The sequence below is a fragment of the Lagopus leucura genome, unplaced genomic scaffold, assembly GCF_019238085.1.
Source record: "Lagopus leucura isolate 7727_CA_CO unplaced genomic scaffold, USGS_WTPT01 Super-Scaffold_702, whole genome shotgun sequence".
Classification (NCBI taxonomy): domain Eukaryota; kingdom Metazoa; phylum Chordata; class Aves; order Galliformes; family Phasianidae; genus Lagopus; species Lagopus leucura.
Genome location: NW_024962254.1, coordinates 1,691,061 through 1,718,622, shown reverse-complemented (window position 1 = coordinate 1,718,622; position 27,562 = coordinate 1,691,061). Strand labels below are relative to the sequence as shown.

At 41.7% G+C, this 27,562-nt stretch overlaps 1 protein-coding gene across 1 annotated transcript in view; it reads left to right on the top strand.

The window, feature by feature from the left end:
* The window catches only part of TENM4 (teneurin transmembrane protein 4), a 593,945-nt gene that overhangs the window by 454,284 nt on the left and 112,099 nt on the right, over positions 1-27,562 (top strand). The window contains exon 15 of the mRNA XM_042862497.1: positions 17,699-17,884. Coding sequence (XP_042718431.1) covers positions 17,699-17,884 — 186 coding nt within the window. The remainder of the gene's footprint in view (positions 1-17,698; positions 17,885-27,562) is intronic.

Here is a 27,562-nt window from a genome sequence, read left to right as displayed (position 1 = left end):
AAAATAACAGCTAAGGTGATTTGTAAACTTCCATTTCTAACCCAGACCTTTCTACTGAATTGATGACTTGATTTGAAAGACAGATTTACTCACAGGACGTGTAGTACCCTTCTTGCATGATTAAAACAGAGTGAGCAAGTGTGTTAGTACATGTAGAACCGGTGCCCAGAGTGGGCAGTAGGGGGTCCTCGAAAGAAACTAAGAGAGACAGACTTTATTGTTCTGTAAAATAGGTACAAATCGTGGAAAAATTATTAAGTGAAATACTTAAGTACTTGCATAAATCAGCCCCAGCTCAGCGAAGCAGTTAGAACTGTGTTTACTGCCAGTGAAATACATAGGACTGTGCCTACAGTGGGTTTTCCAGCTCATAACACCTTCAAGTCAAGGCTATTAGCTATCTGAAAGGTACGCTGTGTTCATTTAGGAGCTATCAGCCAGTATGGAAGGAGATTGGAGAAAGTCTTTGGATCACAGACTCGTAGAACATTTTGGGTTGGAAGCAACCTTAAAGATCATTCAGTTCCAACCCCCTGCTGTTGTCAGAAACACCATGTCATTGTCATACATAGAAAGTAAGACTAGGCTATCTCTGAACCTTAGACTCCATGTTTCCATTAAGAAGATGAGTTTCACCTGCCTTTAGAAGCAACCTTAGAGAAATACAGCTTGCTGCATGAAACCCTTTATTTTTTTCACATAATAGTAATACTAGATTCTTCTTTTTCCTGCTTGTGTATCTTTTTTCATTCCACCTTGCCTTTCTCATCACAGACAAGCTGTGCAACTCAATTTCTCGCGTGTTCTGCTCTACAATGTATTGCAGAAGTAATAAGGTGCCTTTTTAAATTATTTTTTTAGCATTATGTGTGTGCCCACTGCCAGTACATCCATAGCACCACAGAATTTTCAGTCTAGAAAAATGCTTCCTGAGCATGCTTCCCTTTCTCATACAAGGCATAGAGTCCTCTTCCCCTCAGTATGCTGTTCTTCTTTGGTAGATTGCCTAGTATAAAGTCCTTTAGTGAAGGGTAGAGAGATAAGCCCAATGAGAACCTGTATGCAGATGAAATGGGCATTTTGAGTTCTCTCTAGAGAGAATGAAATCTCTTACCTTTTGCACCCTTGTGCTGATGTACAAGCAAATACAGAAAGGTCCTTTATAATCCAGTTCAGCTAAAAAGTCAGGGGCAATGCTTAGCACAAGAAGGCTAATTGGGGAACCACTCATCTTAACCCCTTTTCTCCAGAGCCTGCCATTACAGATCCTCTGTATCTTCAGCTTCTGTCATGCTATCTCCCTTCACCTCTTAATGAGCCCTAGCAAAGGACTTTTTCCCCAAGCATGGCAGCTAATAAAGCCATTATAAGGCAGCTCTTTTAACATCATACTGTCTGGGTATGGCAAGAAGAGGGAAATGCCCCTGTGCTGAAACATGAAACAGAACTTAATATGTAATGGAGTCTCAAGCTTGACCTATTTAAGCTGGACCAAATATTTGTGGCTAATCAAGAGGCAGCAAAACACATTAAAGCAAGACATTCTTGCTGCAGGTGAGTCATAGAATCATAGAATCATAGAATCACCAAGGTTGGAAACGACCTAGAAGATCATCCAGTCCAACCGTTCACCTATTCCCAATAGCTCCCACTAAACCATGTCCCTCAACACAACATCCAGCCTTCTCAGTGATGCATCAATACAATCCCAGGCCCATCAAAACAGTATTATGTTTGGATCCACAATCATACTTACAGTAATTATGTTATCTGATGTTGTCCTTTGCTTTTCTCAGATTTAAAGCAGATTATTTGGCAGTTGACATTTGGCATGCAAGATACTTGCTAGAATCATCTGAAAATTGATTATACAAAGCATATTACAACTCTGTGTAATAAGTATACTGGTTATTTTCTTCTGGACAGTTGATAATGATTATACATTGACCTGTGTACAGACAAGGATTCCTTCTCAGTCACTCATTCACTTTTTACACAGCTGAGATTCCTTAAAGAGCAATAATAGGAATATTTCTTGGTCCTGAATTGTCAGGATTGATACAAAATCATAGGCTGTACATTTAATGATGAGAGTTGGCAATGGAAACTGGGATTTTACTGGGACTCAACAAAAAAAAAAAAGAAAGAAATTACAGACTGATAAGTCTAAGAGAGCATTCCTGCACAAAGATTGAGGCTGAGTTCAGATGCTTGTATCTCATGAAATTAAGCAGTTTGATCCCATCCAGCGCTTCTCTCACCAGTTCTGCTGCTGCTAGCAGTGTTTCTGAGTACATGTCATTTGAGTTTATGACTGCCCTTGTTCTCCTCTGTGATTTTTAGGAAATACTACTGTCCATTGATTTGCTGCCAGACTTCATGAGGTCTACACTCACAAAGATATTTACACATTTACAATTTACTGTAAGAAATGCTGATTCTCTAACTGTGATGCAGTGTTGCAGAGAACTTTTTCTCAGCTTCTGAGTTACTCCAGTGTCTAGAGATGTGTCTTCAATTTCCTGGGAGAGAATCCCAGTGACCAGGTCACAGAATCACAGAATCACAAGGTTGGAAACGACCTGCAAGATCACCTAGTCCAACCACCCTCCCATTCCTATTAGTACCACAAGCACTAAACCAAAGGAGGGCAGGTCAATGCAGATGCTATAGGCAGTCATCATCTCACAGTGAAGAATGAACAGGGAGGAGCAATCCAAAGGGATGACAGAGATTTCACAGCCTGACTCTTAGTGTTCATCGATCATTTTTCCAAAGCACTGAGTGCGGAAGCACAGTTTGAGAGGGAGACAGATCTTCTCACCATCCATCCCCTTAGCATTTCTTAGTGGTCTGACCACCATGCCTGGAACAGAAAATCTGGAGATCAGGGCTAAAGGGTCTCAACCCCAGCTCCCTGCTGATCTGAATTTGTTTTCTAGGTCTTCAGCACTCAGTTAGGATTTATACGTTTCACTTCTAGAGATGACTGCCAAAATTTTAGGCACTTATCCTAGCCACACTTACTGTGGCTGGAAATGTTGTAAATGTCCTTGATGTTTTTTGATCAAGTTCAGTTTCATGCCGTCCCCTGCTGCCTTAAAACTTCCTTTAGCATTAACAATTTAGCAGAACAGTTGTCCTAGAGAAGAGAAACATATGCAGAAGACTGTTCCAATTGTAGTTAAGTGAAAATCCTTGAAAGAAAGCTTAATTGAGTCCTCATTGATTTAGCTGCCTCCATATCTGGGTAATTCATGTTCCTTTGGAGCTGTCTGGTTTTTAGTTTTTGAGAGCTCCTCAGTTCTGCCAAATAACTGCAGAAGTCACAGCAGGCATCATGATCACAGATTCCTCAGGAGAGAGGCAATTACAGAGCTGTGGCATTTAACATTAAAAAAAAGAAAGAAAGAAAGAAAATTGCCTCTTTAGCCTATGCGACCTGTTAAAAAACAGTAATGATCGCATCTGCAACATACTGATCAAACTATTTGGATGTTCATAGCCAGTCCAGGTGGAGGCTGGTCACACGTGGTGCCCCCCAGGTCCATCTTGGGACCAATGCTCTTTAACATCTTTATCATGGACAAATATAGTGGCATTGACTGTACCCTTGGCATGTTTGCTGATAACACTAAACTGAGTGGTGCAGTTGACACAATGTAGGGGAGGGACAGCATTCAGAGAGAGCTGGACATGCTCGAAAAGTGAGCACACAAGAATGTAATGAGGTTTAACAAGGCCAAGTGCAAGGTACTGCTTCTTGGATTGAGACATTCCCAGGTATGAGTACAGACTGGGAGAAAAACTCATTGAGAGCAGCCCTGCTGAGAAAGGCTTGAGAATTCTGGTGAATGAAGAGCTGAACATGAGCTGGACAGCAGAGTGTGCTTGCAGCCTGGAGTGGCCAGCACTATTCTGGACTGTATCTACAAAGAGGTGGCAGAGGACAAGAGAATTGAGCATGTTCAGCTTGCAGAAGAGAAGGCTCTAGGGAGATTTTGTTGTGAACTTCCAGTAATAAAGGATACTTTAAAGCAGGAGGGATACTGACTTCTTCTGTGGTCTGATAGTGACAGGACAAGGAGGAATGGATTTAAACTAAAACAGGGGAGATTTAGGTTAGATGTCAAGAAGAAATTCTTTACTTGGAGGTTACGAGACCCTGGCACATCTGCCCAGAGAGACTGTGGTTGCCCTATGCCTGGAAGCATTCAAAGCCAGGTTGGATGGAGCCCTGGGCAGACTGATTTAGTGGTTGGCAACCCAGCCCACAGCAAGGGGTTGGAACTGAATGCTCTTTAAGGTTGCCTCCAACCTAGGTCATCTATGATTCTGTGATTCAATGGTTTGCAGATATGCCTAGATAAACCCAGCCTCTTTGCAGTGGGGAAGCAGTGCAGGTCTCCATAGGGCAGGCAGAAGACCAGCTATTTATCCACCAGTTGAAAAGCAGTCCTCCATGGCTGTACTGCTTTTCACAGTCTGGAAAGTTGGATCAAAAATGAAAATAGCATGGTGCACATACCCATCTTTCTCTTTGTAGGGAAAAAGCTTTAAATTCACTGCACAGCACATTGAAGTCAATGGAAAAGCTGCTGCTTGTAGGAGTATGGGTCAATTCATGCCCCTTTACAAGTGATGTTTATATTTAAGATTTTGTATCAGCTAATGGTAGTGGCTGGATTTTTTAGTACTAGTTTTGTTGTAAGAATTAACAGTGGAGAAAATATTTTGGAAAGCACCCAATAGACTACCATAAAGTTGTGCAGTTCATTGAATTAAGAGTATTTTCTATATTCTAATAAGTAGATAAGGAGACCAAAAGGAATGAACTTTTAAAGAGGAAAGCCAGAGCAAATGCATCTTTATTTCCCAGTGCCTTTTCCCATCTGAAATTGTGCAGATTATTGCATGCCCGTGCAAACATACACACAGAAAAATCGTTCTCATATATCTTACCAGACAACATCATATCCCATTGGTCAAACAGCAAGAGGGTTAACACAATATGTGTGATAAAAATTGATTTCCTTGGGCTTATTGGTGTCAACCTTACAAAACAAAGTCTCATGTTAAATTCATGTCATGCCCAAGGCCATCAAGATAAAAAATCCATCCTCAAAAAATGTTCACATAATTCCCCCTCTTGAACATCATTTTCTTCATTTAGGGGTAAGGATGTCTCTGTAAAAGCTGGGTGTTACATCAGCTGTCACATGGAATAGGTCTGTTCCTCTCTAAATGAGGGTTGCTCCCCATTAATGCCTGGGGAGTCACTGGTATGTCTTTTTCTTAGGTTTAGAATACATACAAGGGAGAACAAGAGAACTAAACTTCAGAATATGCCATATGAAACATCCATGTATTTTAGATCTTAATGACTTAATGGAAAGATGAGCAACAATCTGTATGCCAGTGTAAGTGATCTGCCTTCAGCTCATATCTCTTGGAGTTCAGTGAGAAACATTAATCTGGGGCGACTGAAATTATGGGCTTCAAAAGTAGACTTCACTAGATAGCATCAAAATCTGATCTGGTTCAATACTCAAGTTGCAAACCTATTCCCAAAAGCCTTACTTTGTCTCTTAATAGTCATTGAAAGCCAGGAAATGTTTTGTACCAACAGAGATTTCATCCTCAGCCTCCCAGAACCATAGCATGCTGATTTGTGAACTTGTGATCTTCCCCATTTTATTTGTGTGCTGAGAAGTTTTCTCTCTGAGGAAATAAAGTATGTGCAGCACTGAGCTCATACACAAGGCTATCAGAGGCTCTGCTTTGTGAATTGGGAAGGAATAAGTGAATTGCAAAACACAAAAGTGTTAACAAGAAACTCATCGTTGCACAACATAAAGTGTTTGATGCCATTTGAATTTTGAGTGCAGATTTTAACCTATCCATTCCCAAGGTGAACTCTCCCTTTAAAGTCTTGAAGGGTTTTTATTATTAAAAATAATAATTAAAAAAAAAAAAAAAGCCAAAATATATGAAATAAAACTATTCAGGAATACCCTTTCACTCCCTTTCCCTGTGGTGTAGAGACCCCCACGTGGTGGAGAAAAAAAAGGTAATACTTGAGATGAGCTGTAGTTACTTTTGCTGGGAGTCCACTTCTTCAAAAAAAAGTCAGAATATCTTTGTGGTTGGTAGATGAAAAAAAGAAAAAAAACAACAAAAAACCCACATGGGAAGGTGGGGGAAAAATCTCCCAGTAAAACAGAAAGTAGAATCATAGAACCATAAAATCACCGAAGTTAGAAAAGACCTCCAAGTTTGTGCATCCAACCTCCACCTACCACCACCATTTCCCACTAAACCGTGTCCCTCAGTACAACATCTGTGTGTTTCTTGAATATCTCCAGGGATGCTGACTCCACCACCTCCCTGGGCAGCCCATTCCAGCACCTGACCGCTTGTTTGGAGAAGAAAGTTTTCCTAACATCCAACTTGAATCTCCCCTGGCACAACTTGATGCCATTCCCTCTAGTCCTATCTCTAGTTACACAGGAAAAGAGGCCAACCCCCATCTCACCACAACCTCCATGCAGGTAGTTAAGGTCTCCCCTGAGTCTCCTCTTCTCCAGACTAAACAATCCCTCAGCTGCTCCTCGTAAGACTTGTACAGCTTGTGTTTCAAACATGAATTTACACTTACAGCCTGATCGTTGAAAAATAGGCTTAGCTCATTCCCCTGGGCAACCAGAGATCCATCAAACTTCTCTCATCTTTGGGATCTGTTTAGAATCTTACTTCTAGCCACTTCTCACAGCAGTGTTGATACAGGGACCAAGGGAGAGACTGAAGGAACTTAAAACTTGCCTTCTAGCTTTCGTTTCAAACTTGGCCAAAAGCAGTGGAAGTGGTGAAGTCATCGTCTGTCTCTGGCCATTAGATCACAAAATGTTTGGTCTGATTAGATCATGTCTCAGGCTTAGAACAGTGTAGGTTCAGTGGTGTGAGAAGCAGTCCCAAGACTTCAATGACCTTAGGCTTCTTTCTCTCATATCAGTTCTTCTAGCATCAGTTCCAAGTTATGGACCCCTCATAGGGCCATAGGAATCTGTTCCATTTTTCTGTTTATTTTCTACGATAATTAGAGCTAATTCCCAGCATTCCAGTTTTAGTTCAACATTCTTTCCTATTTCCAGTGTGACCTCAGCAGTCACACCATGAGCTCAAAAGTTCTTTTATTTGGATCAATTACTTTCTGTGTTGTGGACTTTTCTGGCTGAAAACAGCATGATATACCAGACCATGTTACCCAGGTTAACTTGGGTAATATAAAGAATAAAGCATTTACAGCACCACAACAAGCTGCTACATTCCATGGCTAAATCAAGTCAGTGTTAAAACTGTGTTTTGAGGATGGCTAAGCAATCTGCTTGATTGCTTGTATCAGTGAAAACGTATGCATCTCTGATGACCAAATTTTGGCTACTTCTCTGTTTTTGAATGGAGGAGCCTAACAGTTTTTAGACTTACATCTTTTGACCATATAGATGTCCTCACAGTTTAGTGTGTCTAGAGCATGGCTTCAGAATATTTCCTCTTTTGATAATAATATTGCTGGCGTATCAAGAAGATGGATACTTGTGTGTAGTCATCTACCCTGATGGAGTTAAATCAAGACTCTTCCCTTTAACTTCACTTATTTGTCTGGGAAAGGATGGTCCTACCTACCATGGCATGGCTTCTGCGCTGGCATTAAGTCAGTTCCGTGTTGGTGGTGGTGGTTCCTGCCACTGTGACCCTACACTCTGACCCTACTGGAGTTCGTGTTGTCTAGAACATGATACCCCTTCTGCAATGTGTTTCTGGGTGTTTCCAGCTTTCCGAAGTCATGTTTTGTCCCAGTATAAAGTGGATGAGATGAAACATTAGGGGAAAATATCTCAGTCAGTAATACAGAATAATATAACCTAGAATAAAGTAACCTAAGACCAGAGATCATCATGCAGTGTATCAATGGCTGTTGAAGACTGGTAATCCATGATATAACAGCCTGACTGAAGTGTATACAGTGAATTTAGTATTACTTATCTGCCCCCTACGAGCCACAATTTGCACTAATGAGCACCTTTCTAATGATCTTGACAGATAAAAATTTTGGAAGGGTTTTGGAGAAAGCATTTCTTCTCCATAAAGGAAAAATGTTCCAGACCAGTGTAGAGGCATATTGGCAGCATAGAGGATACATCCCATTTCCATGGATAGACAGACATCTCTGGATATGTCAGCTCCACACATTCCGTACGTGTTCAGTGTCTCTTTCTGACAAAGCAAGGAGAAATAACAGTGATGTTTCAAAGTTCATAGAAACGTAGACTCATAGGACGACCTGGGTTGAAATGGACCACAATGCTCATCCAGTTTCAACCCCCTGCTATATGCAGAGTCACCAACCACCAGACCAGGCTGCCCAGAGCCACATCCAGCCTGGCCTTGAATGCCCTCCAGGGATGGGGCATCCACTGCCTCCTTGGGCAACCTGTGCCAGTGCCTCACCACCACTTATGTGAAATATTTCCTCCTAAAGTTCTCCAGTAAAAAGTTGTCTGAGGTAAAAGAAAAACCTGTATAGTGCTGAGCTCAGAGTTAGGAAAGCCCAAGCAAATCTTGTAATTACTTATGCACACACATTAGAAAGTGCTGTTAAATTTATTTTAGACAAAACCAAACTGCACAGAATTAAGAAATAAATTAGATCTTTTTAATGATTGAAAGCATGAGCAAAAGGCTTTACTATCACATGATCTCTTTATGGACACTGGGAGGAAATTAACATCAGCCTAGAGAAGAATCCATCTTAGAAACGCCATTTAGTACTGTAGGAATTGTTTCTTCTTTGGGAAGCTTTAACTCACATCCTGGAAAGTGCAGAGATCTAATTGAACTTCAAAGAGGAAAACATGATCCTATACTTTGGGATATTTATTTTCATTCAGCAGATCTTAGCTCTGAGACTGAAGGCTGTCAGTACCTGGCATTTCATGTCCTGCTATTCAACAGCAAGACACAGTTTCAAATAAAGTTCAGAATAATAAATAAAGGGAAGATTGACAGGAATACAAAAGTAAATCACAGCTATAAAGGAGATGCCACAGACAAAATGTGATGGTCAGTCACTAACATTTAAGGCAAGGATGAAAATGGGTATAAATAGTGTAGAAAATAGAGGCAGATAAAAGACAGCAGACCAGTTTAATGGAATTTCACAGAGTCATAGCATTTCAGATGGAAACTGGAAAACCTTTATGCAAATACGGAGCAAGCTGAAATTGCACTTAGAAGGGAGATTTTTTTTTTTCTTAAATTCATGGCAGCTGTACCACTGTACATTGTGCAGCCATGTAGGATGGCTAAGATCCATTGCTATGGGGACTGCTAATGACTCCTATGCTCACTGTTGCTGTTTCCCACGAGTCCCCCTATGCTAGGTGTTGTACATTTACAGCACAAAAGACTCAGTCTTGAACAAGCAGATATAAGTGGATGGAAATGACCAAACCCAACTCATTCTTTGCTCCTTATAGGGTTCAAAGGCAGTTCCCATGGCACTTACAAGGCAACTCTCCTGGATCTGCCCAGCACCAGCTGAGAAGCAGCTCTGAGAACTTTAAATCTCAAAGTTAACTCGGAGCCACTGAGATTCCTGAACCAAGTCCCTGGAGAGATGACACCTAGAAAGGGATTTGCAGAAACCTTTCAGTTAAACACAAGGCTGCTTATGCAAGCAAAGATCTGAATAACGAGACAAGAGTGAGGGAAAGAGCTGAAGCAGCATTAAGCTTTTGTGCCTGGCTGAGGGACAGATAGGTACCTTCTTTTATCAGGCATTTCCACAAAACTTGGTCCTGCATAAATGCTCCTGAAGGGCTTCAGGTGCAGCAGGTTAAAACCTAGCTGTCCCAAATCACCCTTGGAGGCCCTGCTGCAGCTTTACCCAGTGAGGAATGATAGCAGAGCTGATGGATTCATTTTCTGTCTCTGGAGAGCATCCTTTAATCTCAATTTCATCATTCATGGAAAGAAAAGACATAACTGTTACCTTAACTACCTTACAGGTATATTCTGAGCTGTGTAACTGAGATCCTTGGGCAGGGTGGAAAGGCAGAAAGTTGTCCCAGTAGCAGCGGTTCAACGGCATTTATAAAAGCAAACAGCTTTTCTGCTTAGTGATATAAATAATAATTAAGGATTAGTATTACTTACATAATTGATATATTTTAAATAAGAGAAAGTAAACAGCTTATTTGTATAAAGGCATTAAAAATCTTGCGTACAGCTCTTAAATTTATTGCCCGAGGTAATAATTATCACTTACACATTACTACTACCTAACTAATCAATACATTTTAAAAACAAAAAGTCAACACTTCATTTGTATAATGGCATTAAATTATGCAGACCTTGCTTTGGGTCATAAGCTCTGAAGGACAAGAGAAATGACCTTCAAGCAGTGACATCCATGCACTGCAGGCCTGCTCCCAGTGCTTAGTGGAGAGAGATGCTCTTCAGAGAACTCCATGCATGGATGGCACGCTGGGATGGCAAGGACAGAGAATTCAGATCTCCCTTTTTGTGCTTTGTCTTGCTCTGCAATTTGAACTTCTCACGACGATGCTTTTTAAGATGTTTTGAATAGCTAATTAGCATTGTGCTATCTTCAGTTTCAACCCAGCAGTTCAGCAGTTCACTCCAGAGTTATCAAATCACATTAACCAGAGTTTCATCACACTGGAAATTATGTTTCATTACGAAGCATGTATTTAGCACTCATGCTGATTCTTTTGTTTCTCACCATCCATATCTCTCTGTCAGATGCTTTCCAGAAACTCCCCCTAATTTGCCTTCTAAAGCAAAGGCGGGTTGAGAAAACAAGGCTTAGCACTTCACCAACTATTGCCTTTTAGCTCTGAGAGGTGCCCCCTTCCTGTGCCTCTTTACTGGAAAAATCTGAGGCTGGAAATTGCCTCGGATGAGCCAACTTAGAATTGGAAAATCCCAGTTAAGACAGATTTTTAATTATTAAATTTTCTATTAATGCGTTGAAGGTCAGTGGAACTGCCCCAGTTTTCAGGGAGCTCTGAGCAATTTCACCTGATCTAATATTTTAGCACTAAATCCATATTTATTAAAGGATTTAGCAGGCAGGTCAGAAGCTGCTAAATCTCTGATTCTGCATCACATGAATGCTAAAGAAAAATTTCATCTGCATTGCTGTTCTCTAAGCTGGAGAGCTTTAAACTGTTGTCAAGCCAATTTTAGGATTTTAGGGTAGAGGTAAACATGTAAAAATGGATTTGCCATAAATTAAGCACAAATTGACATCATTATCCCTCTTTCTCAACCCAGTTCTTTAATGTAATGTGAAAATAATATGAAAGTCTGGATTACTCCGCATCCTGTGTTGGAAGCTACCGCGTCTGTTGTATCAATTAAAAAGGGCAATGAACAAAGCATTACATTGGTGGCTAGTGTTTGACAGATTTCTTTTCCCATTTTTCTTCTGAAATATCAAAGGCAGCACAGCCGATGTTTTATTCTTAAGGGGGTCGGGTTTTTAGCAGGATATGCAAAAAAAAAAAAAAAAAAAGAGAGAGAGAAAAAAATCAGGTAGAAGGTTTTTATTTGTATGAATAATTGCTTTAGTATTCTTATTTCTGAACTGTTGTTAATGGACTGTGACCTCATTACACCTGGCACAGTGCAAACGCAGAACACAAAGCATAATCCTGGCCTCAGATAGCTGAGATCCATAAGCATTAAGCAAACAACAACAGCCAGAGACATGCTGACAGAGGCAGAGCAAAAGCAGAACACAATTTTGGTCCCTGCAATACGCAGCAGTTAAGGTGTATCAGTGGCCACTGTCAAGATTTTGATGGGTTTCCAAGGTGGTTTCAGATTTTAAGAAAGCCCTGAGCAATACTGAGGCAGCTTTACAGACCAGAGGGAAGATGTCTCTCCTCAAATATTGAGGGGATAAGGCAAAGAAAAACAACAACCCAACACATTCGTGCAAAAGGTAACCAGCAGGCAGTAGTCTGTTCTCCTAGGCAGGTTCCCAGCTGGGACGAGCAGTGGTGAAATAGAGTAGGTCTTGAAACAGAAGACAAATAAAATCTTATTTATTATTTGCATGAAAAATAACCATAATCCTGTTAGAAAAAGGAGAGATCAAAGCTCTTGTTTCATCTGGGGTTGTTAGCTGACAGCCAGCTGAACATGAGCCAGCAGTGTGCCCACGTGGGCACGATGGCCAGCAGCACCCTGCCTTGCATCTGCAATAGTGGAGCCAGAAGGAGCAGGAGGTGACCAACCCTCTGCACTTGGCACTGGTTGTGTACTGGTACTTTGAATGCTGTGTTCAGCTTTGGGCCTCTCACTACAAAAGAGACATTGAGACCCTGGAGTGTGACCAGAGAAGGGCAACAGAGCTGTGAGGGGTCTGGAGCACAAATCTAATGGGAAGGACTGAGGGAACTTGGATGGTTCAGTCTGGAGAAGTGGAGCCTCAGAGGAGACCTTATTCTGTCTACAGTTTCCTGAAAGGAGGTGTGGTAAGGTGGGGGTCAGCTTCTTCTCCCACTTAACTAGTGATAGGATGAGAGGGAATGTCCTCAAGTTGTGACAGGGGAGGTTCAGGTTGGATAATAGGAGAAATGTCTTCTCAGAAAGAGTGGAAATGCAGAGGCACAGGCTGCTCAGGAAAGTGGTGGAGTGACCATCCCTGAAGGGTTCAGGAAAAGAGCAGACATGCCACTGAGGCAAATGGTTACTGGGCACGGGGGGATGGGTTGATGGTTGAACTAGATGATCTTGTGATCTTTTCCAACCTTAATGGTTCTGTGATTCTATAATCCCTGAACGGCATTATCTTCTTCCAAGAATCTGCGTGGATGAATCACTCCAAACTCAAAGTCTAGGTAATTCCTTCAGAGGTGCACGGGCTGATTGTGCCTTGTAAAAACAGTGAGATTCACATCCACATTTAGAATTGGGCAGAGTTTGCTAGACTCCCAATTTGCTCAGAAGATCCCCTTCCTCCAAGAGACTCCAAGTCTCCATGGGCTGGATGGCGATAAGAAGTAAAACACAATGCCCCACTAGGAAGGTATAAAGCATGGCTAATCTATTCATACAAACTGTAAAAGAGATTAGAGATGAAAGGAAATACTTAGTCACCTTTTGGGAACAGCTGGTGTGAAAATATTTAACAGTCAGTGCTTTTATGCACAAGCACTGCATCCTCACTAAGCTTAAATAGGCAGAGCAATGTAATGCAGCCAGCAAGTCTGTGAACACTAGTATGGGAGAATTAACAGCTTTTCTTCTCATTTGCTCACATAGATCAGATGTTAGCTAATCATATCCTCTAATTTTAACAATGGAGTTGGGAAATGTACCAAAAAAAAATACATCTTGTATTAAGAACGGAGGTGGCAAATTCTATCTCTAGGACTGATAGACAGAGGAACGATTCACCCGTTCTCTTTTGCAAATCAGCCTTCGAAGGCTGCAAATCAGCCTTCAGCTACCCAAAAAGACCTGGATTTGAGTGCAAACTTCATCTGAAATCCATTTTGTTCATTTCTTTGAGTGCCACCAAATAAAGTAAAAGCTTCTCAGGCAGTTTAATCACATATGAGATATCTGTGAGCATTTAGGAGCTCCGTGTTATAAGGGCTGATGCATACAGCACAATTTGCATAGTAGGGCTGTTCATATTGAATGGTTCCCATCTATCTTAAAACTGGCAGCTAAATGGAAGATTTAGTTTTGAGAGTTCCTGGCTCCTGGTTCCCTGTCAGAAATAATTAAACTGCATGTTAGGGAGACTGTCATAAGCAGTTTTCTTCACAAGTGTTTTTCACAGCTGAGGTTCTCTATTACAGTTTTTGGGGCCTGGGGATGCACACTTATGTGTCCCGTGCTGTGTGTTCACAACCTGGAGCTTGCACTCTCAATTGGGGTCCCTGCAAGTAGGAGATGAACCCCCAAACATCCCCAGCATTGCAGTTCTGGATTGGGCTCAGATCTTGTTGCAGGCCATAAACACATGGCCTCGGCCTGTTCCCTGACAGCACACTGTCTGAGAAATGGTTCAGTCCGGATGTAAACATCCCCGTGAGTTTTCCATCCCTTTTCATAGGATTGTCTCCACAGAGATTCTGCCTTTCAGAAAGAGCTTTTTTTTATTTAATCTCTTCACCATTTTTGAATGTCACTCCATTATCCTAGTTTCACACCTTTAAATAACTCCAAGAAGGCTTCTGAATATCACTCAAAATAGCTTCCTTTTGTCCCCGCTTTTTCTTTTTTTTTTCTTTCTTTTTTTTTTCTTTTTTTTTTCCCCCAGCCTGTAGATAAGATCTTATCTTCCATGAGCTGTCATTTCCCTGAAAGACAGGACACAAGACATTGGGTTATCCTGGAGGTCTTGTGCTGGTCACAGAGTTCACATGTACATGCAGACCCATCACACTATGCTTCTTTATGTCTTGTTTGTCTGTGAAATTGGAAATAACAAAACATAAAAAAATATCCACTACTATTCAAACTGATTAATATCCTCGCACAGAAGAGAAAATCTTGAATAGACAGCAGTAAAGTCTTTAAAATGTTATTATGGACTTTTGGAGTCAAAAGGGGAGAAGCCCTTCGAGTTGCCAATGTTCCTGCCCACTGCTGGAGCCCAGGAGGTCCCTCAGGACACCTGGCTGCACTGCTGTGCGCAGTGAGCAGAGAGGGGCTGGGGGCTGCTCCTGGGGGAGCTCCAGAAGCCCTGGTTGTGATGCTGGGCACCCTGCTCCGAGTGTCTGGGCTGGAAGCCTGAGGTGCCTCCAGCCTTAAACGTTCTGTGATTCTATGAATTTGAGGTATGAATTTCAGCACACATGAATAAAGAATGCAAACTAGTAAGCTGAGGAGCTGCTCCAATCCAACACTAGAGAAGTCCCCTAGTGAGACTGATGAGAAGCAGTAGAGACCACAGCAATACTTTTCTCATTTGGGTTGAAGTACCAGCAGTCTCAAGCAGTATTTTCTTAGGCGTTTCTTCTCAGCTTGTTGGAATTTTAGCATCATAAATCTAGCTTTCAATTTTATATCTGCTGTTTCCTTTATCCTCCCCCTGACTTTGTTCATCAGGTCAGCCAAAGAAAACCAACTTCTTTCTTTCCAGTGCAGCTTTAGTACTGCAGTAACTGACACATCCTATGTGTTCACATACCACCCTGATCAGCCCACTCTCCATTGCAATGCTGTCTGGCAATCAGGGAGAAGGGCAGAAAGCACACATCTGGGCTGCAGCCCTTGAACAAGCCAATAATTGCACCATCCCTTCTGTTTGTAATGGGCATGGTAGTATGATATTACCTCCCTTGCATCTAGGAGCTGTGCAAATCAGTGTCTCAATGCCAAATGCAAAGTAAAAACTTCTGAAAGCAACGCTGGAGTCCTTCTGCACACATGACTTAAGCATTTCACAGTGTAACTTTGACTGACTTCCAATGAGGTTTATGTTAGATTCTCTTACATTTAGTCAGCAAGTAGTATTTTCAAAATACTGCCTCACATCCATGATTTAAGCACGTAAGGAGCCCAGATACTTCGCATGTTTAACGCTCATGGCAAAGAAATGTTCTCAGTGTCCTAAGCACGTTTGAACTCCAGTTCTTTCATTGCAGACTTACATATTTAGTAACTAGTGTCCAAGAGCATTTGGAGGCATCTGAGCTACTGCAGTAAAAAGAGTTGGACTAAATGACCTTTAAAGGTTCCTTCCAACTCAAAAGGCTCTGTGATACTGTGGCTGGAAAAGGTTCCACTACCCTGAGCTGAAGTAAGCGGGAAATACATATTGTGTTTGTGTTGCATTTGGAAAATCAGACTTTAGTAGACATGCAAAACACTGTTGTCATTGCTCTCACAGTCTGTCTCAGCATGAGGGGCTGAAGATTTTTTGCAGCCCTCTCCTATGGGCTGGTACAAAGCTTTCAGGGAAGGGTATGCTCCAACCCCACATCACGAGTGTGCCAAACTCCTTGAACAGCCCAAGCTTCCTCCTACTGGTGGTATTCATTAGCAAAACACTAATGCAAACCTATGGAAGGCTGAATTTCAGTCAGGTGTGATGTTAATGCAGGCTGAGTAGTTTTGAATATTTTATGTGCAGCCAGTGACCTGAAGTAAATGTCTTGTATAATACCAGTCTCCCCACCACCACAAGCCTCGAGGCCTGAGTTCTTTGCTTAGTATGCTCTAAGGCACAAAGAGAGGCACTGGGGATGGGCTGGCACAGACAGTGTCTGAGATATTCACTCTGGGGAAACAGGAGTGGGAGAAAAAGAGAGAAAATGTGCTCTGCAGGGTACCCTACCACCCCTTCATAGGCCCAGCTCTGCTCAAAATTTTGTCTGTTCACATCTTCTCTCCATTCTCCCCAAAGGGAACTGTGTCCCTGCACTATACAGTCTATAAGTGGCTCAGACAAGCTATGGCTTTGAATACAAAACGTTTGGGAGAGTTTACCTCAGTTTAGGTGCAGAAGTCAGAGAGGAGGCAGATCACTGAAATGCACTCTGAATTGCCACTGGGATTGAAAACAGGAGAGTGCAGTCTGCATATGAGATTGAAAGTGAGCAGCCAGGTGATGAGAAGAAGAAATAACATCATTTCATTTCATCAGTGGTATAACACCATGTTGGTATTTGGTTGTAATTTTTTTCAGTGAAATCAGTGCTATGTAGTGGCAGCAACAGATATTTTAACACCTAAGCCATGGGTATCTGTTCTCCACCAGACCTCAGTTTTTCCAGACACGTACAGTGCAGATGAAGCACAGTGCACTCCCCCAAATCCATGCCAAGGCCTTGTGAGGTTTTAGCCAAATGCTTGGTTCTGGGTCTAAATACTATATGCCTATCTGTGTCGTGGTGTTCACTGGGGCTCACAGAGGGTGGAAAGGCCAGCGTCTCTGAAAAGTCAACGTCCTTTAGCTCTTCTCTTTTTAGGAAGTGATTACTGAAATACCTACTCCTGACTCCCCTCTTCCATTAACTCCAATAAGACTTGGGAACAAGCACCATCCTACAAACCCCAGAACATGGAGGTACCTCCAGATCCCTGAGAAGAGATTTTTAATGGGGTGGCAGGAGAACAGAGACGTAGGAGATGAGCATACTCAGCATAAATAGAAATATTCTGTATTAATATTAAACAGAGGAAGGATTTAATGAATCCCATCCCCAGAACAGTGGGTTAACAAGCCATAAATAGGCTCTGCCAGCACTTAACTTCAGCATCGGTGGTTTATCAGCACATTGTTTCCACACTTAACCAAATTTTAATTAAATGTGACTTTTGTTCTGCTTATTGGAAGAGCCTTCCCCCTCGGATTTGGCGATCACAAAAGCTTGAGGAGTGCAAGAGGATAAGAAAGCAAATAGGGGGATCAATCACAGCAGACCTCTGCAATCCACATCCGGCCCTTTTTTTTGAAATATACTTATTAGATTCTTATTGTCTGGAAGGATTAGTGTTACGGGCTCCAGGAATTCCTTTCATTGCCCCGTAAGGCGAGGTAGTGAAGTGTGGCTGCTTTTCTTCACAATAACATTCTGGATTTTTCCCCCCCCTCTCCCTTCTCTCCACCCTTATCCCCTCCTCTCTCTTCTCTCCTCTCCCACAGAGATTTGTGCAGCAGACTGCGGAGGACACGGAGTTTGCGTCGGAGGCACCTGCCGCTGCGAGGAGGGCTGGATGGGCACAGCCTGTGATCAGAGAGCGTGTCACCCACGCTGCAATGAGCACGGGACGTGCCGGGATGGCAAGTGTGAATGCAGCCCGGGCTGGAACGGAGAGCACTGCACTATTGGTAGGGAGAAAGAAAAACCGACTGCTTTTCAAAGAGTAATCGATGATCAGGGAGGAGGAAAGACGCATGCTTAATTGAATATGTGTGACTTAGTGTAGCATGAGCACCTTTGTTCTTGGATTTCAAGTTCTGACATCATACATCTTCACGTGGGAGCAAAATGTCCTTTCATTTGTTGATGACGTGGTGAAATGTGTTCTTTATTATCAGACTCAAAGTACACCTACATGGTGTTTGATCTGGAGACAAGCTGTCAAGTGGCAGCTAGGTGCTTTCGGACCATCCTGCTTTGCCTCTCTCAAAAGGTCTTTCTGTGGCCTTCAAAACTTCTCCCTAGTATGTCGGTAGCTTAGAAACATGCTTCTTGTTTGAAGCTTTCCTTCCCTTAATTTGCTCCATTATTTGCACTGCCACTTTGCTTGGAAGCTGCAATCGGGCAGGTTCTGCCTGGTATTGAACACTGCCTTGCATGCCTCCTGTCTGCTCTGCTACCTTTCTAACCATTTGTTGTCCTCTCTGTTCGGTTCTGTATTCCTTATGCACCTGGCACTTACCTTGAGCTCCCAGTGGCATGTCTATTTTTATTAGTAGTAAGGTACCATCAATATACTGAAATCATGCAAGAAATACAGTTCCTATGTTAAGCAGTTTGCAGCATCCTTAATGAATGGGCTTCTGCTTGCCTTCCTCCTTCATCTCACTTAACTCCTTGATGCACTTTTCCATTTTCTTCTGACTGTCACACACTTTAGTCTCCATGCCATAGTCACGCTATAAAATCAGGAGCATTACAACTCCCCAGACACTGTTTGTTTTGCATTAATGGAAAACTAATTGAGTTGATCCAGTTCCACTGTCAATAATTCCAGTGTGAACCTGAAGAATCTCAGTCAACTTTAGGAGAGTTATTTCAGAGTGAGAATTCTTCTCCAGGCACTTTGTTTCAATCAGCATGGCTTTCCTCATGCAGCGATACCTATAAATCACACTGCAACAGAATTAACCACAAGCAATACCTGGGCAAAAGTTAACATAGTCATCCTCGTAGATGATCAACTCAGTTGCATGTAGTCATCCACTCGTGTTGCTTGAACACCAGGTAAGCTTGCACACATAAAGGCAGGCGGGAAATGGAGCCCGATCACAATATTTTAATTCCAGCATTAGGATAATGGTTCAAACCATATCTGTGGCTCGATTCCACTTATCATTTATTTATGCTAATGTCACCCTACCACATTATGGTCTCCACATGAATCCCTTAATGAAAAATATCTAGCTCTAAAAACTTCCTCTGTCTCATTAGACATTACATTCTTTCTGCTTTCTTGTCTATGTCCTTAACAGCTTTCATTTCTTTTCATGAGGAAGGCATAAAAAAAAAAAAACCTCACTTAAATGACTTTAGAATGAAAAGGGAGCAGGCCTGTGTTAATTGGAATCCTGTGTTTTTGTAATATTATTTTATAGCCTTGTGTTCAAGCACTTTGATTTGGAAAGCTACACAGATTCATGAAAGAGTTTTAAAAGAGAAAAAAAAATGTTCAGCAAAAAGGCACCGAATCCAGGGGACAATTTTATGTGAAAGGCATTTATGCACACAAAGCCTGATTCATTCCCTCAGTGCCATTTTATTAGTTCTCCTGCAAAACCAAAATGCCACTAGTTCAGTGTATGATATTTCTCCGCCCGGGCTGATTTCAAACAACAAGCTTTTATCTTTCCTGGTAATTAAATTTACCCCATTATTTGTGCTATTCCTCGCTCTAAACATGAAGAGTCCTTGTTATCCTGGGAAAGGCCAGCACCGCAATGCAGTCAGCACTGAGATTTTAATGGTGCACACCATGTTGTGTTTGGTGCTGCTTCCTATTGCAGTGCTGTATTGGGTTCCCAATCATCCTTTAATGCTCAGAGCACTGGAGCATTTCCATTTCTTTTCACTTCTCCCTCCTCATCTTCTTGCATGGTAATTTAGCAACAAATCTGTACAGTTCCATACCTCTGACGATGTAAACTGTATTTCCTACAGAATATTTCATTGATAAATGTGTGGAATATAAGGGAGATTTGGCAAAGCCCTAAATACCCAAGAAAATTGAATAGCTTTAGAAGGAGTAATAAGCGATATTGGCACAGATGAAAGGACATTGCCTTGGAATTACGTACATGAAGTATGTGGAAAGCATTCCCTTGTCCTTGTGTAATTTCCCTGCATGACAACTTGTTCTGTTGATAGTAATTCCTTCTATGTCTGTGTCATGGCCCACTTTGCTCTAGCACTGACAAGCATAAAACCCCATTGCTGAAGTGATGCTTTTACAGTACTGCCATGTGTGCAGGTGACATGGTAGAAATGGATGATACCTATAAAGTAGACTTCTTCCATTTCCTGTTGAGCATGTTTAAGAGTAAGAAATCCTTTTGTTTTGTAGGTCATAGGAAGCTCTTATGATGTACAAGGGAACTGTGATCCCAGTGGATTAATTCTGTTTGCTCATACAAAGAGTCATGTTACCAAATATACTAGCTTGATTGCTCACATTCAGAGATTTCATTAGACAAACCCCAGTTAATTCCCAACCAGGAAATTGATGCAGAAGTGTGCATTCATCATTTTAACGCAGCAAACTTAGCACATCCAGGCATAAGAGTAGAACAGAAAGTTGATTATAGAACTGCAGGAAGCCTGAAGCCCAGCAGAATGGTTCAATTGGTTTACTCTAATATTTTAAAGGAGAAAACATCATTACAATACCCATACAAGACACCTGTGTTGGGCTCTCATATTCCAAATTTCCTTCATTGAAAGAATTTGACTTTCTTCTAGTCCAGCCCAAAACATGCCAGCAGCATCCAGGGAGCATGGTGGGTTCTAGGAACTTTCAGTTTAAAGGTGAAATCAACCCTCTCACAGGAGGCCCTGAAAGAGCAAATCAAAAGCCAGCTCTGTGGCAGGCTATTGTTTCACAAGAGGCAGCACAGAAAATTCCCCAAGTAGAATAAACAACTCCAGAGGTTGTCCAGGGCCTCAGATTGCATACAGCTGACGATACAGCCTGGAGAGTGCTCCAGTGCTGCTGCAGAGGCACAATGTCAGGTTTAGTGAGCCTACACTCGGTGGAGGTCTTGTACTGAATCTCTCTGCATGATATTTTACCAGTAAACAAGCCTTGATTCTTTGATTCCTATTATAGGACTACTTGGAAATGAGGGCAGAAAAGGGTTCCTTGTGTACATACTTAAAGCAGAGCTGAGATATTCAGGGCAGGGACACAAGGCCTGAGGCATTGCTTGGAGTTCCATTGCTGCATCTGAACGCTGTGGGGTCTCACCAGAGCCCTAAGGGGCCAGCAGTGAGCCCTCCAAATACACGCAGGTCCACCCAGCAGGTTTTCAAAGCACCTCAGTGCCTAATTCCCATTGATCTTTGCAAAAAATGCTTGCTCAACTCCTTTTGGAAATCTGTTCCTGGCACGTACACCTGATGTATGCAGTAACAATGCCTAGACAGACAGATAGTCTGTCCCGCAAGGGCTTCTGCTTATGGTGCCATTAAGCTGCTTTTTGGTTGACTTAGCAAAACTCTGATTTTTGAGAAATCTGCCTTTTCCAATTTGCCTTTCATCAGTCTTCTTGCATAAACAGTCACACATGTTCTGAATAGCTGGGCTTGTAATCATTGCCCTCTGGTTCTGCTCAAGCAGCTGGAATCCAGACAAAGCACACTGCAGGTGGATTCTGCTCTCTTTTCCCAGTTTTCTAACAAGTCACTCATGCCTTTTAAAGTAGTTTGGTCTATGTGCAGCCCAGCATAAAATAAGCCCACCTGTGTGGGGTGGCCTCAGCCCAATAGCAGAAGCTCAGCTCTCTGCAGCACACTCCATATCCAGAGAAGAGTCTGAGCCGGGCTGGACCTCTGGCACCCACATTTTCTTTATGGGAAGGGTACCTCTGAGCAATGGAAAGCCATGTTAGTGGAAAACAAGACCTTGCAGATTTGTTCCAACATGATTTTGCATAAGCTAGAGGTAGAATCAAACAATCGTAGAATCACAGGATTATTTGAGTTGGATGGGACCTATAAAAAAAAAACCTTCTGAAAGGTGAAAACCTTCAAATTTTCTCAGTCTAGGTTTATAGAATCATAGAATCATAGAATCATAGAATCACCAAGGTTGGAAAAGACCTAAAAGATCATCCAGTCCAACCGTTCACCTATTCCCAATAGCTCCCACTAAACCATGTCCCTCAACACAACATCCAGTCTTTCCTTGAACACCCCCAGGCTCGGTGACTCCACCACCTCCCTGGGCATCCATTCCAGTGCCTGACCACCCTTTCTGAAAAGTAATACTTCCTCATGTCCAGCCTGAATCTCCCCTGCCATAGCTTGAAACCATTCCCCCTGGTCCTATCACTGATGACACGAGAGTTTAACTCCTTCTTAATGTATTACAGACAAAACTAACTCAGACAGCTCAAAGTGGAGAAATGAGAGGACTCATATGGAAAAATAATAGCATGAGCTTCCCCAGTAATGAATCTGAAGGGACAGTGGCTTCTAGTGATGATGTGGAGCTGTGTGGAGCTACTTTGGAAAAGCAGCACAGCTCTTCATCCTGTCCCACATGCCCATGGGTTTTCTAAAGGAGTTTCTGCAGATATAAGATGTTTTAGTGCAAGAATAGCACATGAATTTTAGAGAAGGTTTAGAGAAGAAAGAGTCATGCTACAGCTGCATGTCCACATGTGGAAGATTTGCTTAAGAAAGACTTTATTATTGTCCTTTTGCAGGATAACACTGACACATTAATGACATGGTTGGCATTGGCAGCTGCCTCCCTTTTCTTTATCTGCTCAGTATTAGCTGTTTGATTTTAGCATCCCAAAGAGAAGTTCCCAAGTGGATGGTGATTCTGCACTTCCCACATGGCAACTGCTGTACTAGTATGCTTTGGGAATGTCATTTCCAATCCTCATAACTGCCCCACCGTAGGATCATAGAATCACAGATTGGCTTAGGTTGGAAGGGACCTTAAAGACCATCTAGCTCTAACATCTCTGCCTTGGGCAGGATTGCCACCCAGTAGATCAGGCTGCCCAGGATCCCATTCATCCTGGCCTTGAATAGTTCTGTGGCGTCTCCACTTACTTACTTTGCTTTGACCATTAAGGTTCCCACATGGAAAAAAATTCTTGCAAGTCTTCCCAGTTGAGCAATCTACATGAGTGAACAGAAAACAAAACTTTTCCTAAAGGTACCAGGACACAACTGAGAAAGAGTGAGCAGAGAGCAGGCAAGCTTTACTTGAAGAAGGGAAATAACATTTCAACTGATAATGAAAGAGAGAAGAACAAGACTTAGAGCCTCTCATTTATTATCAAGGACCAGCTGGCGTTAGGAGAGTGAGTGCCACCTGCTGGTATGCATAGGGCTCACCCAGCCAGGACTCCTGTCTCCTACTTTTGGCCTTGCCACCAGCTTTCTATTTGACCCCAGAAGAGCAATCAGAAATTTGTTTTCTAAATTAATGTTCCATGGGAATTGGGCACATGACTGCTCCCACTGCATCTCAAACTTTCTTTTCTTTGCTGCATCCCTCCTTGGAATGAGTATATTAAGACCTACCTACCTGGTAAAGCTGCCACAAGGTTAATTTAATGTTTGTAAAATAATTTGATCTTGGGGTAGAGGATGCTGTGTAAACGCAGTATGTTCCCATTAAGAAGATCCAGGGAAAAGCCTCTGGTAAGCCACAGGAGAACTGTGTGTCTTTATGCAGAAATGTATAAGGCAATCAGGTGAGGTAGAGTGCTTTCAAGTGATTAAAAGCAATAAAACAGGGGTAGACTGTTGCAAATGAGCAGAACATTAAAATATTCTGCCACACACACATATATATATTTATACATATATATATACATATATATATATATCAAAACACATAAATATATATATATATTTAACTTTCCTGTTTCTCTTCCTGGTCTTAATGAGCAAAGATGACTGGATGCCTAAACATAGCCTTCTTGAGCTCCTTGACTGAGGAGGGCTGTGCTGCACCCTTCTCCCTCTTTTCTCTCCTCATTATCAAGGTTTTTCTTTCCATATCACAGCGAACTCTCCTTTGCCTTTCTAGCACCTGCACAGTCTCGTAGTAAGCCGCAATGCACTTATTCAATCCTACCTTAAATGTCCTGTCTTTTATCTCCCAAGCTCACTATCTGGATAAGGTAGTGAAAGGTATGCTCTTCCTTCCTATTTTTCCTATTGTCTTTGTGGTTTTCTTTTTTTTAAATGCACCGTGAACATGCTGTGTTGAGGTTGCATCTCTTCCTCATCGTCACCAAAGTGCTCCCTAATGTCTGGAAGGATGAACTTTCCAGTCATTTAGGTAGGAAGTACCTTTGTAAGTGCTGTGATCCTGTGTTAACATCGTATCAGTGTTCCTGCCCTTCCCCTTGTCCCTGCCCTCCCCTCCGAATCATCTCTCATCCTCACCCCTACTACCCAGGTAAGGCAAGTCAGGAGGAAACAAATACATCAGGAGCCCTGTACAGTGATGTGTTGTAATCAATTGTCTATGATCCATTTTGTAACAAGCAGGTGAGTGTGCTTTCTGTGTGGAGTCTTCATATTTTTGAGCCATGATTGCCAAGTCTTACACGGGAACTTAGAATAATTATATATATATATATATATATATAAATACAAAATGTTGTGGCCTCAAAGCCTCTAGATACACAAATTAACAAATTCTGTTCAAATAAGTGATGTTCCATCAATGTGCCCTATAAAGAAATCCTACCCCATCTTCCTGTTTTTGAAAAGTAAAGCAAGTTTAGGACCCTGGTCTTTTCTCAGCAGCAAAGATATAGCACTGAACTGCTATGGAGCAGAGGCACTGAGATCTTAGAAAAATCTCACTTGTCTATTAATCAGAGCAACCAGATGCAGGATTTTTAAATAAAAGTAGTTCCTCTCAGCTTTCGAAAAATACTGAAGTAGTACACATCTAGTGAGTGCAACAATCTGACAGTAAATATGATTGGGTTGGACACCGATATCCTTCTACATGGCTGATTTGACACTAACAACAACACAGCGCTGACACCACGCAGCATCATATGTTTGCTGGTTAAACAAACCAAAAAATCAGGTTGAACAAATCAGTTTCTCCCATAGAGTTACTCTCCTTTTCAGGTTGTGAGCAATCAGGAATAGCAGCTGTGAGAAGCTGATGAAGAAGGACAGATATGCCAAAATATTCGTCTGGTGAACATTTAAAATAAAATCTGCCATGTAAAGCTCTTGTTGTGAGACAAGCAACATGGCTGTCCTACTGAGTTCACTTCTCTGGATGAATTTACAATCTAACGTTTCATGTTCTCATTGTGGCTTAAAAGAAGTTTCAGGTACAATTGTTACCAGGGAAAAACTTTGAGCAGACAAATATTAATGATAGGGGATTTTGTCCAAGTTTTAATTAATGAGATTTTTATCTTCAGTCTAATGCACAGCAAACAGCAGTTTTCCTTGAACCACTGTTTATAGATCAGTAGATCATTTAGTCATCATTTCTTCTTTATTGTTTTGCATCAGTGAAGCGTGTTTGATTTGTCTTAAGCCAGGAGAAAAATGATATTCCCCTTCTTAGATCAAGGAAAGAGGGCCACTGTCTGTACTCCTACAGAGGAATGGTGACATTCATAAAGGAAGGTACAGGTCGACACTAGGCAGTGTGAGCAGAACCTCCTGCTGATGTTCCACATCTCAGTGTTTTGCATTTCAAAACCCCAGGAGTCCTCCTTTTTGTCTCAACTTGCATTGGAGAGAGCTGGGTCAAAAGGTAAGCACAAGGAGGATAGAACAGATGAGAAACTGGTCTGTAGAGCTTGTGCCCAGGGATCTCCAGTGCTCATTTGGTTCAGTAAGTCTTGTGTAGCTGTCACTTCTCCTCTGGATAACCTTTTAACTCACCTTTACACCCAAGAATAAAGATGCGTTGTATTTAGTGAGTACTGGGTAACAGCTTAGGCAACATGCTAAGAACAACGATCGTATCTACAGTACATGGCCTCTTTTGGAAAGATTAGCAACAGCTGAAACATTAAAAGTACATGCTTTTTAGTTGGCTGACTTCACGGCGTGCATTTTTCAAAACTAAATTACTCATGCTCTTTTGGCTTTCTTAATTATTAACATCTTTTGGGTTGAAATCCCTTCCCAGTAATCCCGTGTTGTCAAGAGTGAGCCTGATTTACTGCTGGGTCTTTCCTACAGCTTTACAATAAACCAGTAAATCAAACAAGATACAGAATTGTTTCTAGGTTGGAGGGCAAGTTTCAAGAGCAGACATCAGTGGGATTAAGCCAAGAAGCTACAACCAGGACTGGAATTGAGCGTTCCAGTCTAAGGCTCAATTAACACCAGTAATGCTTAAAATGAAAATAGGTACCTGATATTAAAGATGTATGGTTTTAGAGAGAGCTCCTCCATCCAGAATACTGTTGGAGCTGCCAAAACATCCGTGTTTTTAATTTCTATTGCTGTTGATCCATTGTCACACTTAAGAAATAACCGCATTTACGCAGTACTGAGGTGAATAACAGCTACTCTGAAAGATAAAGATTTTGAACAGCTGCCTTCGTCGGCATTCAGGGATGAGTGCAAAGTCACTTCTTCGTTCTGAGAAGCAGTGACAACTAAAGTTCCTCCAGTTCTGCAGTTGGAAACAATGGGAGCTCTGGCAAGTCACTTCTTATTCTTCATCTTTCAGGAGCCACCTGATGAAAGGTTTCTTGATACCCACCAGCTCAGGAGTTATGTGTTTTTAGAACACTTTAATAGGTTTTCATAATCTGTAGAGATCCCTTGATGTTTCACTCATCCCCTTCAGTTCCACAGAATTTGGAATCATAAAATCGTTAAGGTTGGAGGAGACCTCTAAGATCATCTATTCCAACCATAAACTCCTAGTCCAAATTCTGCAGATACCAAACTGAGGTTTGTTCTCTCAAAGGAGCAGGTGTTTGCATCTTCACATGTTCCATTCAGCCATATCCCACTCATTTCAGAGCCACTACTCTGTTGAGACTTGCTAGAACGTCCATTAAGAAGCCTTTATTACTGGTGAGAGAGGACTGACAAAAGAAATAAAATTGTTGTCTATCAACACTTTAAGATCAGAAGTAGGAAAGTCTTATATCTTTTAAGTCCCATTTCAAGTGGCAATGAGCCTTAACATGAAAAAAAATTGCCATTAGGCATTGTTTTTAAATTGTACTAATTAGAGAAAGCTTTAACTGTTTTTACCACCAATCTTAATCTTAGAATTGGCACCATCACTTCTTACTGTGGTGACTGTCTCCTTTGACACGTTTTTCTTGGCTAGTTCAAAATTTGTCCACTTTCTGTAATGCTTCCCTGCTCTGTATTTTCTCTTGCATGGCAGACCTGACGTCTTTGTGTCTCACAGTATCAGCAGTACTTTCATGTGCTTCAGTTAGCAAGTCACATAAAAGGCTTTTTCCCCCTCAGAAAGCCCTATTCATGTATTTAATTATCTTAGTCACCCAAATACAGTTAAGAGACACCAACAGGAGTACAGGATCATTAGTGACTCTAGCTATGAGAAATCAGAGCTTCAAGATTATCACAGTCATAGAATCATT